The sequence below is a fragment of the Patagioenas fasciata genome, chromosome Z (genome assembly GCF_037038585.1).
Source record: "Patagioenas fasciata isolate bPatFas1 chromosome Z, bPatFas1.hap1, whole genome shotgun sequence".
Taxonomy (NCBI): domain Eukaryota; kingdom Metazoa; phylum Chordata; class Aves; order Columbiformes; family Columbidae; genus Patagioenas; species Patagioenas fasciata.
Window position 1 is genome coordinate 81669117 of NC_092560.1, and position 21706 is coordinate 81690822.

Genomic DNA, 21706 nt, shown 5'->3' on the forward strand with positions numbered 1-21706 from the left:
CCTCCGCTGCTGTGTGAAACACAGGTCAATGCTGCAATGTAAAGACAGAAGAGAAGGGGAGTCACTAAACAGTGTAAGTCCAGGTGATGACACCAAACACCTAAGGGATGACACTGTTCAGATAGACACCGGAAAGAGATGGCATCGGGAGAATGTAGCTGGATGTCATGCAGATGGCTGGTGTAGTCCTGTCAGCAGGTCTCCTGCCCGAGGAGTAGCTCTTTGCATGGGGATAGAATGGTACTGCCAGCTTCTGTTGCTCTTGACAGTGTGCAGGAGGGCTACTGGCGTTGCTACTTGGCCCTCATGCCTTGTCTGGTAGAGTGCTGTACAGTAAATCGGACTGAATGAACGGTTCTTTTGTACTGACCCCTCCACAGAAGAATATTCATTTTTCCAACCCATTACTAAAATCAGGGTCATCCTGTCTGTTATTATCATCCTTATGTCTTACCATAGAACCACAGAATCATAGAATGTCATGAGTTGGAAGGGACCAACAAAGATCATTGAGTCCATCTCCTGTCCCTGCACAGGACAACCCCACAGTTCACACCATGTGTCTGAGGACGTTGTCCAGTCTCTTCTTGAACACTGTCAGGCTTGAGGCTGTGACACGTCCCTGGGGAGCCTGTTCCAGTGTCCAGCACCCTCAGGGTGAAGAACCTTTTCTTAATGTCCAACCTGAACCTCCCCTGGCACATGTTCCTGCCATTCCCTCGGGTTTTATTGTTGGTCACCAGAGAGAATTGCTCAGCCCTGCCTCTCCTTTTCCCCTGGTGAGGAAGCTGTAGCCACCATGAGCTCTCCCCTCAGTCTCCTACAGGCTGAACAAACCAAGTGACTTCAGCCGCTCCTCGTACGGCTTCCCCTCCAAAACCTTTACTAGATTCATGGCCCTCTTATGTCCTATCAAAGATGTGATTTACATTTGCCCCCCCTGGGTAATTCCTAATTCAGGACATAAGAGATGCCTTGAAGGTCAAGTAAAATTTTACTTACATGAACTGTCCAGCAGTCAAAAGACTGTCATGTAGACTGTCCACTTTGAGTCAAGTTCAGACAGAAGTGAATGTCATGAGAATGTGTCTCTCAATAAGATCTGACAAGCCAGTAGAGTTTGTGCTCTCATCACATATGCTATTAGGTATTAAATATTCTAACTGATTTGTACGTCATGCTTTTCAGCAGTAAATCCCAGACCGGTTTTACGAGAGAGGTCACTATCTTTACCCTAATTTCATGGGCAGATAAACCAAGATGCAGGGAGGTCTAATGCCAGAAGGTCGATGTCAGAGCGAGAAACAGCTAATTGCAACAGACTTAAATGCATCACTGTGCATGAGTGTCAGTAATTCTTATTGCATCATCAACCTCAAAGATATGCAGAGATACCAAAGACAGAAATAGAACAGCACTGACCTCTTCTCTGCAGATAGGGACGTGCTCTCCAGAGAATTTTTCCCCTAGAATTTATAAATGACTTAAAGAAGAGCAGGTGCCATTTCTCCACCTGGATGACTATGCCCAGAGGCAACAGAAGTCATTTTTAGGATACAGTTCCCCTCCTATTTACATCAAGCTAGTAGCAGTGCTTATTTTAACACAGTTGCCAGGCGACTTTATTTTTAGGTCTTGTCAGCATAGCATCATTTTATAATTCTTGCCTTGTTTAAAACAAGTAAAGACATTTCAATGGGAATGTGGAATTCACTGGAAAAATTATTGCTGCCTCAGAAATATAAATTGATAGCTTAAGAAAGCAGTGATCTTCTCTTTCTCATAACAAGAAATGCTCTAGATCTATAAAGCATCCCTAATATTTTACTTTAAGAGACCAAATCACAAGTCAGGTTACCTTTGAGTAGGAACATAATAGATTTTTCAGCTCTTAAGGGGTTCCTTAGAGAATCTTATTTCATCTAAATAACGTTGTTCTCTTGATGACTATCACACTCCTATAGGAAAATTTGCCAGTGGGGCATAATCTTGGTTTAAAAGGTCCTAGAAAATAATACATCATTGAAAATGAAAAAAAAATAATAAAATAAAAGGAGGAAGAAGACGCAGTCTGTGAATTTCACACAAATAAGAAAAATCCAGTTGCCATGAAGACTGATCAGCCACATGTATTTCTATAAGCATGTGTCAACTTGATGTACTGCACTTCTGTGTTTTATTCAATTACCATGTTTCAGAAGAACGGAATTGCTGTATTGCATCTACCTCATCTGGTATCCCATCCAAAGAATGTGGGAGAGAAGGCCTGCAGAAGAAGAAAATGGCACAGTGTATCTGTGGAAGGCTTCTCTTCCTCCTTCCCCTGATTAACAGTTCGGCTTTTGTCCTTGTGAATCACTTTTTATATCTCTTTCTTTTCTCTCACAGCGTAATAGTGAATACTTTTATCATCTGCAGTTCAGAAACATCTGAGGTTTTTTTTGTCTTCATAATACTTTTGATAAATCCTGCCACAGGAAGCGAAAGTTGAAATGTGACTAGTCTATCAGGAACAAAAACATTAAGGATGGCAGCGCTCACGGAAACCAGCTCCAGAGCAATAGCAATGATTCCTAGCATATGAGGCTCAGTGGAGAGAAACTGTGGGCAGGGCTAAAGTTTCAATGAGGACACATCCTGATTTATACTAGATAGGATCCAGAGAAATATACCTTTATATTGTCTGAATGCCTTCTGCCCTGGCTGTTGCCCAAGGAGATGAAGTTTGCAAAGAAAATTCATTTATTCACTAATGGGGAGCTGCCTTTAAGGAGGGGACTGACAGTTGTGTAGTGGTGTGCTGAAATCCAACACACATTTTGGGGACCAGAAGACTGTGAGTAGCATTAGGACAGGTATCCAGAATTGCTTTACATGTAGTTTATTGTTTCCCAGATATGTCTTGTTCTAATGAGTATTATAAAACATACCTTAAAGACAAGTTTAAAGAAGTGGATTTTCTGGACTAACAACTGGGAAATCCAGAATTGTTTAACAATGTGCAACCTGTGTCTTTTTTCAGCAATAAGTGATATTTTTCAGGCTGCAGAATGACATTGTTTCATCCCTTGGGTTTCCATGTGCTTTTTCTATTTGTTGGCAGGGCTGTTTTATTGCACAATGATGATACATTTATTTTGACTTCTAATTTGCAGTCTTAGAATAGGCCTTTGGTGCCCAGGAGCAGTCAAAGCAATGAAAAAGATTCCTCTCTGAGAAACAATATTCCATTTTTAATCGTAACATCCTGCCAAATTTCAAATAATTTCTTGAAACACTAACATGAATGTATCTGTGGATCACCTACTAAAGACAGCTATTAAGGGGCTTTTGGTAGTTAAGGAGGCCTGAAGAAATCATGTTGGACAACCATCTGATAGCAGTATTTTCACAATAATTATGAAGGACCAAATCTTTATCTTCTCAAAATTTCATCACTTAATGTATGTAGATCAAGACCTCATTCCTTTAGCCATAATACAAATGACACTAACAGTTATTAATAGCTCACAATCTACCTCACTTCATTTTCACTTGTCAGTGGAAATACACTACTCACTTTCAGTGTGCATTTATTCTCCAAAACACTACCCATCCTCTGTTGAACTAAAAACTAGGGGATGTCTGCATGTAACAACACCATTTTCATGAGAATTTTTTGATGTCACAAAAACAATGTGTACCCACAGAGCTTTACATAACCTAATAAATGACCAGTTGACGCTGTGCCTCTAATTGTCCTCAACTGGAAACAAAAATGCTGCCTCTGAGTCAAAGCTGATTAACGCTATTGGTTGATGAATTTTATTTTTTTTTTTTAAAAAGTAGCCAAGGGGGAGTCATAACAGCTCGAAACTTTCACAAGGACTGCCTCTGCTTTAGGGGAATTTTGATTTTTCCTGCTGTTTTGTTTGTTTTAAAAAAATGATGATGTCTAACCTTCAGGAACGTACCTCATCATCCAACCCACAAACTGTTGGCAAAATAATAAACCTACACAGAATGTACTGTTAGATTTGTTTGAGTTTTTTTTTTTTTACTTCTTCCTTTCAGAGGTATAAATCACAGCTTTTTGCGTTTGCAAATTAAAGTATAGGTTTTGCACTGGATAGTTGGCACCGTTTCTTCTGGCCAAATGTTCCATGCTGCTTCCAAAGAAACTGTGGACACTGAGTCGGCTGTAGTTTGTCTTTGAACTTGTTTGCAAAACCTCAGTCTTTATAGGCCTCCAAGAAAAAGTGTACAGAGTTTATTTATTAAGTTGCAGTTTAACTCTTTTTTTCTGCAGAATTGTTGATGGTAGTTCTGTTTGGGTTCGTCAGGTTTTTTATTTGTCTGACTGAATTCTTGCTGTTTACTTCTGGTTTACATGAATGGCATCATCCTGTCATATAGGTCCAAAAAAACTATACACTTATGATTATCTTACACAGGCTGAAAAGAATCCTGAATTGAAAACAGTTTTCTTGCTAGTTAGTTGCAAGAGTAAGTTTCAAGTAAACCGTAGGTAACTATTATTGAGTAAATATACTTTCCACTATATTTCCAGAAGTCTCCTTAGCTACATTTGCCTTCATGTCTTTGTAACACAGCAGACAAACATTGCTGTTGTTGCAGATTTTGCTGCTAAGTTGTCTATAATGTATTTCTGAATAGTATTGGAAATAGGAATGCACCATGGACTCTCTCCTTGAAGGATTTATTGGTTTTGTCTGTCAAATATGGTTTAAAGTTTTGATCAGCTAAATGTTCAGCAAGGAATGAATTAAAATTATTGGTGTGTGAAACATTGCAGGTCTTGTGTTAATCTTAGACTTTTCCCTCTAGCATCCTTGTACTGCTTTCTTCCACAATGCTTCCTCTCCATTGATGTAGTGCCATCTTTGGTACTCTAACAAAGGGCTATATAAATGTTTGGAACCCAGAACAGATGTTTTGGGGCAGCTTTCATTCCATTTGCCAAGTTCAGGCATAAAACAAGATCCTGACCACTTGTGGTTACTGTAGATTGGATGATTTTTTCAAAGTAAGAGTAAGCGTTCTGGGTCCAATGACTTCCTGTCTTCTGGCATCCTGCCACATCTTCTTTACTACACCATAATGTTTCTCAAGTTTGCTTTTGTTTCACTCTCATAATTGGCTTTGTATATCCACTGACTGATCTGATTTTCGTATCGAGACAGGGCTGTTCACTCCAGATTTTCACTAGTGTAACTGAGAGGAAAATTTGGTCCGTATGCTCTGTAATAAGATATATCATCACTGTCAATATTTTTCTTCTTCCCATCACTCCCCAGCCATATGGCAACTTCACAGGAAACAACTGAACTGCATATGTTCTAAGTAGGACTTCTTCATTCCCTGCAAAATCGAGGTTAGTTTTAATACCATTCAGATTTTAAAATGGAGGAAGTCCTTAATCCTTTAGCATGAAATTTTCATCTACCTTTAGCCACCCAAAAGTTAGATATCCAGTAGAAACCTTTTATCTGAGCTCCTCCTGTAGCCAGTGGAGGGAGGAAGCAACTTTGGAAGGGTGAATCATCACGTTCTAAAATAAGAGTTGGGGGAAATTTTATTGTCATGAGTGTGAGTACAAATCTCTTCAATATCCACTGGTCTTAATGGTGTTATCTGCAGACCTAAAAGCAATATTTGTGCTGGTGGATTAAATGGGGACAGGAAATTATTTTCCTGAGCTGTTGTTAATCATTTTGGCCTGTGACTGGTAAGTTCTCTCCAAGTAACACCTGAGCATGACTCAGTGGGCATCGTGAGCCAGGGACAATTTTCAGCCAGCAAGACACAGGTAAGACTACCTTGTTTTGGGCAGGAAATTTAGTCCTAGCAACACAAACCTTTCCATCTTCTTGCTTTCAGAGTCAATTTATTGGTATAGATATAGCCAAAGATATGTAAGCTGTGAAGAAAGTAGTACAAGATAATGAAAGATGAACTTGAGTTTTTAATTTGCGTTGTCTGAAACAGAGATTTGGGTGCAAGTAGCAACCCAAGAGACAAGAGCCACTGTTACTGAGACTTTTCTTATTACACAAATTTTAAAGTCACTGCCCATACTGGAGGTAGAGAGTGACTAACAGATCCCCCTTGAAGCCACCATTAGAAGCTGATCTCCCAAGGATTTGCATGCAAGAAAATGCCCCATATCACAAAAGCGTTTCTGTGAAGTTTCCGAGCTCTACCTTCTGGATCTTAAGACTTGTGACAATTTTGCCTTAGAAACACTGGCTATTCACCACAAAGTACCCAGATCCAGCAACAAGTAGCACAAAGTGTTTCAGCTAATTTCAACCACCGTTATGGAGCCCAGGGACCATTGGATAAATTCAGATGAACAACCCTATTTCTAAGTTTTTTCCAGGGAGTGTGTGGGTGTTGCAGACATTTAACTGCCAGGCTATTCATTTTTCTGCACTAATAGTTTCCATACCAGCTGACTGACCAGTCTCCCTGATGTGCCGCATCCATTTTCTTATTAAATACAAAAATAATGAATGTTAGGAATGAGCCTAGAAAGCTCCTCATCTCCCACATTGGGTCTTGGTGCCAAGTGTCTGGCTGGCATCGTCTGCAATATTCTGCAAACAACATCTGCATGAGCATGTCAGTTGTGTAACTCATAAACGTAACGTGAGTGACTGCCGTGATTTGCTAAGCAGCACTGGTTAAAGCTGTTTTGTAAGAGGGAGGCCTTACAGCATGTGGGAGAGACAGCCATGCCATGCCTTCCACGGGAAAGAAAAGGGGTACCACGAGCAGGAGTACATAATTTCAGGAATGACACTGGAGAGATTTCCCTCTCCCCCTCCAGGATTCCTCTGGTCCCAGATGTGATTAATGATGCATCCCTGCTGAAATGATCACACATGTGATGAGCTCAGAAAAATTAGTGCTTTGGAGGCACTGACCTACTCCAGTAGCTGCCTTGGAGGTTGACTTGGAAGAGGCCAGTGTGCCACAGAGACGTGGGAGTTTGGGAGCATGAATATAAGACCACAATCACTGACTGACAGCACATCTTGCTGATGCTCTGCACAGCCTCTGACAATAGAGATGATCCAAGGTGCTTTTCCCTCACCCCATGAAACTCATCAGGATGCTGTACAGGAAAGTAGTGCAGGCAGCAGACTAGAGCCCTGTGACTCAAGTGCTGTTCACTCACCAAGAACATTATATCACTGCCTAGGAGGAAAAACTTGGATGTTAGAGCTGAAAAGAGAGTTACATTTTACTTCCTTCCCTCTTATGACAAGTGTATTATATATATTCTATCAGCCATTTCAGCAGAAGATAGACCCACTTTTCCTGTCCTTTGCATCAGTTTATTGCAGCTGATTTCAGCTGTTTATTTTAGATCAGCATATGATGGTTCACTTTTGTAAAAAGGCTGAATTTTGTCATTTCTCACTTCCTTAAGTTCATTTTTTTAAAAACACATAAAATTATGATCAGAAACAGGTCATATCAGTAAAATGCTTCTAGAGAGGTACTAGGAACATCCTTGGTGGTTGTGTTAACGTTGGGCTAAAGATTGGCTTTTGTTCAATATCTGAAACTTTCCAAATAAAACAGATGACGATGTGTAAATAACTAAACCACATATGTGACAATGACAGTGAAATACAATGTGCTGGGTCAAATATTAGTTGGGTTAAGTCAGGTATTTAGAGTAATCCTTCTTTACCCCATTTAAATGTCACATAGGTAAGTCGTGACAGCTCACTCACTTCCAGGAAAAGCTTGCATTATCCTCAAGGATGAATTCAGGACCTCAGGAAGCTACCAAGCCAAATCAAAAACAGAGAAAACTGGCAATGACTTAGCGGCTTAAGCCATATGCCTCAGATCAGTCTAGCCATAATTTCAAATGCCACCAGGATCATTACAAAGCTAATGCAGATCTATTGAGTACTTGGCCGTTTACTACAGTCAGAGCAAGTCCTTTGAGTTAAATCCTAAGAAATCAGATCCTTTGGGGTTTTAATGGCTATTAAAAGTCACAGGATGTTTTCATAAGGGGATCAGTTCATTAATCTTATGTCCTTAAACAAATTAGCCCTTTCCTCCTACAAATACACTTTCAGTTTCTTATTGTAAAAGGAAGGTGGGAGAGGAAGAGAGAATGAAACCCTCTGGTGATGTGTTGTATCTTGCAAGAGCTGTACTGCTGCTATTACTGCAACTCAAACACATGGTGAGTGTTTTGCAATGAAAGTCCCAGGATGTTGTTCCTAGAGTTTCTGTACCAGTGGCTGGGCTACCACCCTGGGTGCTCACTCTGTGTTTACGATTAAGCACCAGTCACCTCTTGCAGATTTGATTTGCTGCATGTCCCAGGCATCTGGTATCCTGCTCTAGCTAGGGTGTCTGCCATGGGAAGGTTGAGCTGACCTGGCCTGCAGCACTTGTGGCTGCCTTGCAAAAAAAACCTACTGTCAGGTTTATGAGCACAGTGAGGAGAGTACTACAGAGATACAGGGAAGGCTTGTGAATGCAAACATTTGAACATGTATGCAATAGGTTTTGTTATCATTGTTGGCCCATAATCATAGAATCATGGAATCATAGAGTAGTTTGGGTTGGAACGGACATTCCAAGCTCATCCAGTGCCACCCCTGCCATGAGCAGGGACATCTTCACCAGCTCAGGTTCCTCAGAGCCCCGTCCAGCCTGGCCTGGGATGTCTCCAGGGATGGTTCATTCACCACCTCTCTGGCCAATCTGCCACAGGCTCTCACCACCCTCAGTGTCAAACATTTCTTCCTCATGTCCAGCCTGAATCTCCCTCCTTCAGTTTAAAACCATCACCCCTTGTCCTATCACAACAGGTCCTGCTCAAAAGTCTGTCCCCATCTTTCTCACAGACCCCTTTCAGGTATAGAAAGACTGCAATAAGGTCTCCCTGGAGCTTCTCTTCTCCAGCTGAACACCCCAACTCTCTCAGCATGTCCTCCCAGCAGAGCTGTTCCAGAAAAGGAAGAGTTAGAAAGCAAACAGGGTGACAAGTGTGTGGGTGATTAGAGGAAACTGCACTGGAGTATAAAAAATACCATGGGAGATAGTACAGAAGTGTTTAATTTGAGAACCATATGGAAGACCAGTGGAAAATGCTGTGACGGGTTAACCACAGAGAGCAGCCACCATTCACATACAGAATGCAGGATGTTACTCTACTGATGGAATGCAGAAGGATCTTCACTTTGAAGAAAAGGACTGTGATTCAGCTCCAGACTCAGAACCTAAATGTGGGCAAAGGGATTAAAGAGCAAGCCAAGATGATAAGGAAGGTATGACTGTGATCACCACAGCGTAGATGCTCCATTTCTCAAAGATTATAGATCAAGACTGAGTGCCTGTTAACATGTGTTCACACACAAATCACTTGGCTTGATAAAAAGATATTGAGTGAAATGTGATTCCTGTCCTTAAAAGCTGAGCATCTCTGTATTATGATTTATTGGTATTCTGTATTTCCATCTGTCGTGGATAGACCTTCAGCATTTCCAATGTCAGTGACTCAGTGCTGCTGATGCTGGAAAGTGGGCACTGGTCCAGCCTGGATTTCTTCAACATCCTTCTATGAAACACTGGCAAGATTCAAAGATGCTAAGTGGCTTTCCCAAACCTGTGTTATATCTAGCAATAGGAGCCAAATTTCCTACTTCACTACTCTTTAGCAATCAGCTGATAGCATTCTCATGGCTTTGTTTTAATGATCTGTTATTTTGAAACTAGACAATGTTGGAAAATTGTCAGAATACTTGAAAACAACCCATGAAGTTATATTTAGTGGATCATACAAGTTTAAATCCATTTTCTCTTTTAGCTTTTTATTGAGACAGTTCGCCTCAGTAAGGAAAAGTAATAGTTGCCTTTTCCTTTTCAGCTTACACTAGTGACGAGAAACACAGTGTTTGAACTCTTAGTTCAGAACAACTGCCTGAACAAACAATAAAACAGAAGAACAGACTTATCTGTAAGATAAAGACCTTGGAGTATTTTGTGAAGAATGTTTGAAAGATCAGAACACTACAGGTTTCTCATAATCACTGGGAATTGAAAAACAAATAGAATTAGCTGGAAATCTGGCTGAATGAAAACAATTTCTAAGAAAAAAAAAAAAAATCCTGAATATGTTGTTCTTTTCCCAGTGTTATATTAAGCCAAAAATTCCGCTAGTGCTGAACAAGTAATTTATACTAGTGTAAATCCAGAGATTTCTAACAAGAATAAAGGAGGGCTTTTATGTTTCAAGTACCATTACCAGCAAAAAGCTTCAGAGCATTTCCATTTTTAATGACTTCAACTGTATGCCAAGCAACAAGGGATAAGTTGGAACTATCTTGCATGGGTTACGAAATGTCAAAGTTTGATAACACATACAACACATCGTGCCTACATGGCTCAAAAGCCTAAGGTGGGAATCCCTTATTCCAGAGATTTCAGACCAAATCCCATCCAGCTTGATACTGAAAATTGCAAGGTAATGGATTTTCAGCCTGAAATGAGTTGGTTTGCAGTTAAGATCCTGTTGGAGATATGACCAAAGATTTGAATCAACCTGACAGTTACCTGTCTTCACAGATGCAGACCAGCTGACTGGTTAAGATTAGATATATAAATTTTAGATGACTGGAATCTGAGAGTAATTCCACCCTCCCTTAGCTCTTTCCTCATCTTCTGCACTAGGCTCCATCCATCTTCGCAACAGCACTGTTGCACTTACCCAGCAGAAATACTTCATAAGCTCAGTTAGCAGAGAAATGCAGGGGGAGCTTCCACTGTTCCTAAAATACTATTCTTTCAGCAAAAGATCTTGAATCAGCTTTTAGAGTTTGATCTTCTTCTCATTCAGCCACCATCTTAGCAATGTGTTGCCACCGACTTTTACGTTTATTTTCACTTACCTAGAGAAACGTGTACCGGGTTTGGACTTCCAATGGGATGACTCCCAAGGGTATTTCTGCCTGAAGGCAATAAGAGTGTTCAGGACTAGATTTATTCATTATAATGTGGGATGAGAGCTTTGGATCATGTTTTTTACTTGGACATTCACATTAACTGCACCTGCTTTGCAGGGTGCCCTCAGCAAACTAGTGCTTTTTAGACAGATATGAAGTCAATGACCCTGTCTCCAGGGAAGTGGCAGACTGAATGAGGAAAAGACATTGTGTCGTAGCAGAAACCAGACAGTTAGAGAGCATTGTGTTAGCCTCATGCTTCGACATGTCGTAGCCAGCAAATTATCTGGAACTTTGTGATTCAGCTACTGCTTGTTGAGCACATGTGTGGGAAACTAAATTTTAAAGAATTAGGAGGTATGAATGGAGATTTTCTAGCAGAGAAATATGACCTGTCGTATTGTCCCTTCATGGGAGAAGTGATCAAGCAATATTTAGTTGTTGGAGTGGAAGGAGAAAATACTTCTGTTGGAGGATCAGACCTGTCTGCTTTTGATCCAGCATGCTTACACAGCTGGACTTGCATGATCTCTGCAGCTTCCTGAATGAATTGCAGTCTTGTACTCACCTTAGAGCCATCTATTACTTCCCACTGTGTATGTACCTACCTAAAAATCCATATCCGGTCTCGCATCGAATCAATGCTCACAGTCAACTTGTATCTAAAAAAATTGAATAAAACTAAGAGCTCTGAAGATCCTCTTATTTATCCCATGACAAGCAGAGAGACTCCCAGTTCTTCTGCTCTTGACACCTTTGTCAATAAAATCTGCAGATTGCACAATATAAAGTTGTTTTATAATTCATCTCCTTGACAATAACAGAACCTTTGAGCAGGAATGTTTTATGTGGTTATCACAAGAACAGTGCTCAAGCAGAGGCTGTATCAGCAAAGTGCAAAAATAAAATTTTGTTCCTCTTGAAGAGTCACATTTCAAGTAATTTTTTGATCTAATGAAAAAGATTGGATTTGATTTAAAAGAAGGATTTATATTTGCCTGGCAATCAGATCATAAGTAAGAGTCATAGAACTTATTAGATCATATATTCCATTCTCCTTCCACTACAGGATCATTTTTCAGATCTGAGGTCTAATTTCATTATTTTAAAAGGACAAAACATCAGACTTATGGAAAGAAATGTAACTGCTTCAGTACTCACCCTCTTAAGAATGTTTTTTAGGCATTACCCCCAGAACTAACTGCTGGCAAAATAAACTGCAAATGGAAATTACGACAACTGGGTATCTATTTCATTGATTTGAAGGTGACACCAGCTCCCTTACCTGCCCTGATTTGTATCCATGGCTATTCACGAGCACAGAGTAGGACATGTTTTTAAAGTCATGCCTCAATCTTCAATATATATACCATTTATTCTAAATTTAGAGTTACAGCTAATGTTGTTTCAGTCTGTTATGTAGACACTGTTCAAGGTTTTTAAATAAAAGGTGACGTTTTCAAAGCCAAGCAGAGCACTTAAGCATGAAGTTTCATTCGTTGCAGTGGAAAGTTACATGCCAAAATTCTGGTCCTAAGATTTAGGTGGGTGAATTATATGTTCTAATAGTGATTTCAGGTAATTTAGTCTAAAAGAAGGAACACAAAATTGAATTTTAATCCCATGCTTAGTATTTTATCATTTTATAATAAATTTATAAAAAATAAATTAATTGTTTTGTTTCTAATCTGAACTTTAATTCTTACCTTTAACATAATTGAGACAAAATTACATCTGAAAGAGCTGTTTTCTAGACAATTCTAGAACAAGATAATTGGACAGAGACCTCTATCTCCGGTGTATTACTTGGCTAAAGAACCAAGAAAATTACAAAATGCCGGGAAATGAATGGAACTGACACTGATATAGTGGCATAATATTTTTCAACTCAGTAATATTTAGCCAAGGACACTCTGAGGTTTTGCCAACAATAAGCTAACAAATGTTGTAGTGTTTTCTTATTTTACAGATGTGTGAGGAAAGTTCAGAAATGTCGATTAACTTGACTATGTCTTATAAGTAGTCGAAAAAGACAGGAAAAAATTTACTAGCTTCGAATTTTTCTTTTTTTGTTGTTGGTTTGGTTTGAGTTTTGCTTTTGTTTTGTTTTGTTTTAATGCTTGATAGCTGTGTTGGTGGAGGAGATGCAATTCATAGATTATTGGGAGCCTGTCAGTGCAGCAAAGCCACGTGCACATGGTATAAAATATGCAACAGAGGTACTGCATGCTAGTGGGCTTTGTATTTCGGTGGGACCAGCCTGTGTTTCAAATGTGCCATTATCCTTCATAAGGAAGTTTTTTTCTATTCTTGAATCAGCTCATATTGTCATTACGCTCATCAACCAACTTGGAAGGATATGCCAACAGCTGCAAAGAATCTCATTAACATTTGACTACAAAAGAAGAAATTACAATCTACTATGCTGTTTAATCTGTCAGACAAGGTCTGGATTAGAAATTGATTCAGTATTTCTCTGTAGCTTCTCTGTTTTAATGTAATAGAATCATATTATTTAGAGGAGGAGAAAACCTATTAATTTATCTTGTCCATCTAGCATTGCTGCTACTTTTATCTTTTGGATGACCTTAGGAAAAACCCTTCCTCTTTATGTTTGTCTCCGTCAAACACCTGAAGATTGTTATCATGTCTACTTTTAGTCATCACTTACTTGGTCTTAAGTAATTCAATGTTTCCCTGCAAATCAAAACTTACATCATTCTTTCGACGTTTTTTCTCCTTAAACACCTTACAGTGTCCTAGTATAATCTCCTGCATCGTAAAGTGCTCTTACCATTCAGAAGTAGTACCTGTATCCAATACTAAAATCTATCTACTATTTAAAATCAGTATTAGTAGAAGGAATCATTCAAATTCTCTTCATTTTTTTTTTAGAAGAGAATAACAAGTAATCGTATTTCTGTGTGATAACTGCATAGAAGAGAGGGCAAAAATATTATGAAGCACAGTAGAGGCAGAGTAGTTTGAAAGAGTAGCTTTTTCAGATTAATCTGAATGTTCAGAGGCTTTTTTTTTTCTGAACAAATAACAAACAAATTGTTTGGATCAGAGATAACGATTGTGTTGACAGCAGACATATGAATGATACTGTTTTTACAGACTGGTGAGAATCAAATTGGAGCTATTGATCTGTATTTCTGTAGGATCCTGCTAAACAGAAAGCTTTGAGGGCTTTGCCATTAGCAGCATGGGTCATTTTACCAACTAGGAAAGGCAACATGCTCTGTTTGTGTCATAGACACTTCATTGCTAGTGCAACAGAAGATACCTAGTCTTCAAAAAGTGTCAAGAGCCCTTCTGTAGCAATGGGGATAATCCTTTTCAGATATAATTAAAAGCCTTTCCTCTTCCCTCAACAGGCGCACACACAAAAGATAACTCTTTTGAGCAATACATTGCCAGGCTGGAAAAAATCTGAGTTAACTTTTTAACTTCATTAGCTTTGCATCTTCTGTGTAGAGGAGACTGAGCACAGACTGAAAAGAGTGGGAGGTGAAAATAAGTCCTCAGGTCTCAAATCGATTAGTGCTTTTGGAAGAGTGTAGAAAGAAAAACAGGTCCTACTTAAGGAGGGCAATTTCGGGTCTTCCCTCTCTAGAGCCTGTATTGCAAGTTCTCATTAGTGACCTATCTCCTTGGGAACCTGAGCTGGTGAAAGGCAGCAAAGAGCTAGTTGCTGGTGGGACTGGTACTATCAGCAACCTGATCCACTGGGAGCATGTAATTGCAACCAGTGGGCACTAGGAGAGTGCAGAAAGTGTGAAGAGAAAAGAGAAATACCTTAGGCTAGCTTTTTTTTCTTTTTTTCTTTTTTTTTTTTTAAGTATATGATTCATGAAATTCATTTGTTGTTACAGGAAGGATGGTTTTATCAGCTGAAACATACTGCTTTCTTGTTTGCTTTGATATTATCAGACTTATGTAGAGGGATCACGTTTCAGTATGACATCCATGGACTGATGCTAGATAAGGGCAAAGTATTTGTACCTTCGTAATCAGTTTCCCCCATATGTAGAGTAACATTTCCTTTATCAGGGAATGGAAAACGATGAAGTCATCTGATTTCAAAACTTGCAAATGTATCCCATTTGCCTTCAAGTCACTAGGAGAAGGAAGGACAGAATGTATTAACCTTAATCAAACTTTAGATCAAATTATTTAATCTCTGTTCTTCCCTCCTCTCATACTTTTACCTAGGAATGCTGCAAGGTGAACCAAAACACTGTTTTTTTCATGCATGGATTATTCATATTAATTTTTATTATTTCTTCAGGTTAAGTGGAGATGATAAGAAAAACAGGCTACAACTATAAAATCTCCTTATATATTGAGTAAAATCTTTAAGAACTTTATCCACTTAAACAAAATAGAGTTAAGTCACAATTATTCATTTTTTTATTATCAGAAAAAGAAAGAGAAAAACACAAATCTTCAGTCTTGAAAAAATGAACTTCAGTGAGACAACAACAACCTACTGTAGTTATATTCATAGTTCTCCGCTGTTGTCAACAGAGTTGTGTTGCCAGAACGGTCAGCAAAATACAGAGCAGCACTTATCCATTCCCAAACTGTTTTTTCTACATTTCTGAAGCTGGGAGACTATGTTCTCTTTCCATCTGAGCTCAGACATGGAAAAGGCAACTTTGACCACTGTTGTTTGGTGAGAATGATAGTTGTAGCAGAGTTGTCAATGTAAGAATTTGCTGAAGCTCAGCACATATCTAACCATCACTGAAAACAATGCTAAATCTGCGTTAAAGAAGGGATATGGAAAGCTTTTCATAATTGCTGTGTTCACATATATTATTTAGATGCTGTGGGTTAAAACTGTCAGATTCTTGCTCATTATATTATCTCTGGTGACAGGTTGTAACAGTGGTAAATAAAGTCTGTGTAGTAGGCAGACTTAAACATACAGACCTTGATGCAATAAAGTTCTTTGCCCTAGAGTGATATATAGTATGAAATGGTTTTAAATTAGGAATTAAATAGATTTCAAACCTTTTTAAACCATAAAAGAGATATAACAAGGACATAATGTGGGTCAAATTCGGTCAAATAGTTGACAGAGATAGCCAAAACACTGTTTGTGGTGGTGTCAGATACCAGGAGAGAGATCTCAATAGCCACAAACAATTTTGTATTCAGAACTGGATGAAGCTTGTATAAGACCACATTTCCACACATTATACTCCAAATTGTTTTTAAAAAGTAAACTGCCTTTAAGTAGTGTGCTGCAGAGCTCCATTAGAATGCCTTTTTAGCAAGGTTTTGAATTTTCAGTAATTGCTGTGGTAATCCATATTTAGCATCTGCAGGATTACTTTTAATCAGCTTTGAGGATATGATTTGACACCGTTCATTTTCTGCTTCAACATTTAACCAGTTAGGCTGAAAAAAAATGCCATCTTTTTGCTGACTTAATTTAAAGTCAATAACAGTAAACCAGTAAGGGTAAGAAGGAGGAGGGAGATCTGGTTACCAGCAAAAGATGAGGAAAATGGCCATGTGCTGCTTTTAAAAAAAACACTCATTGGATCAATAATTGTGGTAATAAAACAAGACTTTGTTCTGTGGTAGGACTTTTCCTTCGTAACTCTTTGAGGTTCTTGTGCATTATGAGTCAAGAGTAACATGCATTCTTCATATTTCTACCTATTCTTTTTTTTTCTGTGGTTCTTAAATACATCACCTCTCTGCATGTGTGGTAGATATTATTTCATTGCTGCAGCCTTCCTCCTAGATACCTTACTGTTTCACATCATGTGCTAGGACCAAGTCAGTACATTTCTTTCACTCATGGGGTGACGGATGCTCTTATCAGTGATACTTTCTCCAGAATATATGTTTCTTTTTTGCCTAGAAAATGGGTATGCAGATGCTGCTCTGCAATCATTTTGTTTCCAGTCAAGTGATTCTTAGCTTGTGCCTTTCCACTGTGGGTTTTACTGTGTTTCCTGAAAGGTGGAATGGTGTTAATGTTAATATCTTTCTGTACAGACTTGGTCACAGCTCGTCCAGGTCCCTATCAGAGAATATATATATTAATGATTACTATTGATCAAGTACCTGGTGTTTATTTCACTGTTTGGTTTCTGATTTGGTGTCTGCACATGTGACTTTCACTTAACCTCAATGTTATTTATGAGAAGGCATCAAACTGAGCATCTGGTGCTGAGACTGTCCTCAGAGAATCTGGATCTGAGGTTTACAGATTGAAGAGGTTTTTAGGATCATCCGTGATGACCTGCTGCAAAGCACAAACCAAACCCACCACCTAAATACTCCAGCACAGGTTAGAATCATAGGATCACAGAACCATTTTGGTTGGAAGAGACCGTCAGAATCATCAAGTCCAACCATAACCCAACTCTAGCACTAAACCATGTCCCTGAGAACCTCATCTAAATGCCTTTTAAACCCCTCCAGGGATGGTGACTCCTCCACTGCCCTGGGCAACCTGTTCCAATGCCTGACAACCCTTTCCATTAAGATTTTTTTTTCCTAATATCCAATCTAAACCTCCACTGGCACAACTTGTGGCCATTTCCTCTTGTTCTATAGAGTGACTCATGTTTTCTATTTAAATGAACCTTCTTAGCTTGATATTGAATGGGAGGAGGTAGTCTGCCAAGGTATAAAAGTGGAGGGTTTACCCTTCTTCTCATAAATCTCCACTGTTAGAAATCTACCTCTTATTGCAGGTTCTTCTGCTTCTACACTTTGCCAAGACTGAATGACCTCACTCAGAGCTGATCATGTGGAAAACAAAGTCACTTGTACCATGCAGGTCTGGAGTCTTGAATTCAGATCTTCCCTTTATTTACCAGAAAAAAACAAACTATGCTGAGTCGGTCACACACTTCAGGATGGTGAAGTGAGTCCTCAAACCTTGCTACACACAAGGTCAACAAACCCTGATAAAAAAAGAAGGAAAACTGGGAGAAACTGAGTGCTTTCATGATGACTGTTTTTAAAATCACAGTGTTTGATAAAATATAAGTGGTGGTTTAGTCTGTTTACAAGTCTATCCAAGACAAATTCCTAAACGCAAACTCAAGTGGCCCCCCTCTAAACCTCTCATGTGTGTTTAGTGAACAGGTAATTGAGCTTAATGATGAGAAGAAAAGCACTGGATGCATTATTCTTAAAAAAATGAGTCTTTTTATTTTTTTTCTTTTCAGCAAGGACAGTAAATCCATACCAGGGCAAGCATCCATATTGCTCTACAGCCAGCCTGCCTCAACCCTTACTTCAAGGTCTGAGAAAATAGTTCAAAGAATTAGTGCCTGTGTCATGCAATTCTTGTAACAGGATCATCTCCACTAGCGACAGGAATGGCAATATTTTCATTTTCCAGAGGCTGCTTTGTAGCCATTGGATGGGAACAACTTTATGATAACTGCAGCAGTCTGGGAGGAGGAATATGAAGATGATTTTTAGCTTAAGGCATCAAGTCCAGTGAGCTATTCGCATGCAGTGCTCTGTGAATTGAAAATTTTTAAGTTTGAGGCAGACTCTGATTTTAGTTCATAGCCTCTGATTTTTATTAATGTTGTCAGTGTGTCATTGGAGAGGTACAGATGATTTGAATGATATATATTCAAGGAGTTCTTGAACGTGACCTTCTCTACATTTCTTCTAATGCTCAGGAAATATCCTCCAAATTTGAATGTCTCCTTTAATCTACATTGTTCCCGAGGCTTTTTTTTTTCTCTCCAGCTCATAAATGAAGAACATAAAGTGTTTTTCTTTCTGTTCTACTACTGAATGTCGGTCAATTGACTGAACTAAAGCTAACAAGCATGAAACTCTTCTGCCTCTCAGGTGCTCCTGTGGTAGGTGCTAGTATCAGGTCCTGGGTAAATATATATATATACCTGTTCTTGCTCCAGATTAACTGAATAATGCAACAACCATCAATTTCACTTGCAGCTACATTGTGCTTTAAGCCAGACAATAAAAACTTTGAACTTGGCAAAATCCATTGAGAAAAAACACCGTTGTTCAGTAGGCAGGCCAAGATGCCAATTAAATGGGAATTGAAAATGTGCTGGATCTCACCTGTGGCACTGGCAAGGCATGGAACCTTGATGCCACCTCTCGTTGTGTCTCTGCCGTGGTCTTTGGAAGGAGACAAGGTGCAGAATCATACCAAGGTACAGCGGGTGTGCCAGGATACTGTGCTGGAAGACACGTTGCTGGGGATACCCTGCTTCATCTGGGGCTCAGGAATCTCCAGTGCTGTTCCCGTTTCCCCAGTGTTGTCCTGGTAAGCTGAAGTTGAGTCTCACTGATAAATCCATCTTCAACGTGATTGCATGTCTCTCGCAGTGCTCTTCTTGCAAGACCTTGAGGCTTTGGTGGGGGTACAGAGGTCTGCTGAAGCACAGACATGTGCTGGGTGGGAGTTGAAAGCTGGTGAAATTTTGCAGCAGGAAAGAGTCTCGCTGAGAGTCCTTGTCACAACAGCAAAGCCAAGGAAGGTTTGTGAGGATGATTGCAAGGTGTAGAGCAACAGCCATTGTACCTGGAAAAACCCAGAGTTGAGTGAGGTTAAACAGGATGAATATGCCAGCAGAGAGGTGAGACAGAGAGGATATGTAGAAGACAACCAAGGCCTGATTTCTGGGGGACCGCAACATGATGAAATTCTGCAGTATGTTGGAATGCTCCATCTGGGGAAAGCATTGTCGAAGTGGGAGATGATGGCCCAGGGAAAGGCACAGTAGGCAATAAGCTGCCATCTTTCTAAACGTATCCTCAGCCATGCACATGACAGTGGTGTCAACCACCATGATCTTTGGGCTTCGGCAAGAAGTCTAAGCACAGAGTGAACTTCAGGCCTGTTAAGTGGCACCAGTAAAGGCTGCAAGTTGAGTTCCCATTTCCAGCAAGTCCTGTTTTGGTAGACTGGGCAAGCTAAACCCTAGCAGGGGAAAATGCCTTTTATAATTTAAAAGGGGACTTCACATAAGTGAGAACAAAGTGCAAGTGGACTCAATCCATGCTGCTGGGTTGGAGCCTTAAGTGAAGGCTGGTCACAGAAATGTGTGTTCCTCAGATTGCAGTGCTCACTTTTCTCGAAGAAAACTGTTTATTTTTCATGCACAAGCCTGCATCATCTTCATTCAGCAATATTGCAGGGCTGTGCTGAGTTATCTGCATTGATCTGGTAAATGAAAGGCCCCTTGCTGGCAGCGAAGCACAAACTCTCTGAGCCCTGAAGCAAATTGGAACAAGGCAACTCAGACAAGTACAGGCAGTATCCTGTTACGTACACTTGCAGGTTTATAACATAAATGTGTATGTGTACACAAGTATTTGTTCAGAAAACATCCAAAATCTATGGTGTCCCTGACTTTAAGACATATTGAGTTGATTTTTTTTAATTCAGATTATTTGAAAAAATAAAATTGGCATAGATGTACTATAGACCAAATATATGCATGCTTATGTAAGTATAAAAATGTAACCTTTAGAAACCCTGAGAAGTGAATGACATCCTTAAACACAGACCAGTGGCCAAGAATAATGTTTGTACGTGAGGCTGAAAAGTGTGCAGAATGTAGTTTTTCATCCAATCATGGAAATTAGAGGTAGACAAGACCCATTAGATCATTCTGGTTGTTCACTTGGCACCAAGGTACAGGAGAGCAGGAAAGGAAACAAACAAACAAAAAAGCATAAAAGCTATAAAATGTCTATTTTTTACAGAAACTGCAGTGTAAACAGAAGTCCTACAAGAACCACTGCACATAGTGTTGCTTGAGACCAATCAAAACTGATATACAGAAAGAAAAAAATAATTTGGAGCTTTCTTTAGATGCCTTGGAGTTTTCATTTCTCACATAACAAGTTTTCCATAAACCTTAACGTTGAGACTTTTAATCTTGTTTCCAGCATTGACTGCTTAAAAATAAAACCAGAGATAATTGCCATGACAGTTATGTAGCATTTTAGGTATTCAAAGAATTAAGTAATTCTTCTAGAGACCTTCTGAAATGGGTCTGTAAATAGGCTATGCTGACAAGTGCTTTTTTCAGTGCAAATGGATTTATCAAAGGTATTTTTGCCTTGCATTGCCCATGAGGAAGATGAAGCAGAGTTGAAGTGGCTATAGAGGCCAGCCAGTGAGCCAGTGGCCAAGCCAGGATAAGATTCAGGAATTTTGTCCAAGCTTTCTGGTGTTTCAAGGTTGTACACTTTCCCTTGTAGATCTGCAGGGAGTAATCGAAGACACCAGCTCTTCATAACCACTGAAGCAGAGCAATTCTGTAGGTTGGGCACACCTGTACTAACTGCTAAAATCATTAGAGTCTTCCCTAATTAGGACTGGCACACTGCTTGCTACTAGTAATATAACCCTGTAACAGATATAGCGTTAAACATGTAGCAGAAGTGGCAGCTGAATAGGTTTTAACAGCATCCACTTTGGATCAAGGGTCTACGTTTTCTTGAAGGTCTTCTATTACTTGACTAGTTTGAGTTGTTTCTTTCTAAAAAAAATGTTGGCAATGCAACTATTGACTTTCAGAGAGAAGGACGAGGATTTTTTTTGGTAACTGTAATGATTTTATTCCATTTGCCTTAGTTTAATTTGGAAATGGAAACCATATCTTTAATGCTAATTAGGCAGCACATTACTTAGTCTTCCTGTCCTCATGTAAATAACAATTAGCAATAATTTAGCAGTTGTACAC

General features: G+C 39.4%; 1 protein-coding gene across 8 annotated transcripts in view; it reads left to right on the forward strand.

Annotated features, from left to right (window-relative positions):
* SETBP1 (SET binding protein 1) overlaps positions 1–21706 on the forward strand; it is a 264561-nt gene that overhangs the window by 196567 nt on the left and 46288 nt on the right. The window contains exon 6 of one of the 8 annotated variants that reach the window (XR_011736563.1): positions 18188–19275. The exons of 5 other annotated variants lie outside the window; for them this stretch is intronic. Coding sequence is in view for 2 of the 3 variants with exons in the window: in XM_071802421.1 (XP_071658522.1) it covers positions 17708–17739 (32 nt within the window). In the remaining variant the exon portion in view is untranslated. Of the gene's footprint in view, positions 1–8885; positions 9738–17707; positions 18161–18187; positions 19276–21706 lie in introns of those variants that run through there. 2 more of the 8 variants (XM_071802421.1, XM_071802422.1) reach the window with 2 other exon arrangements.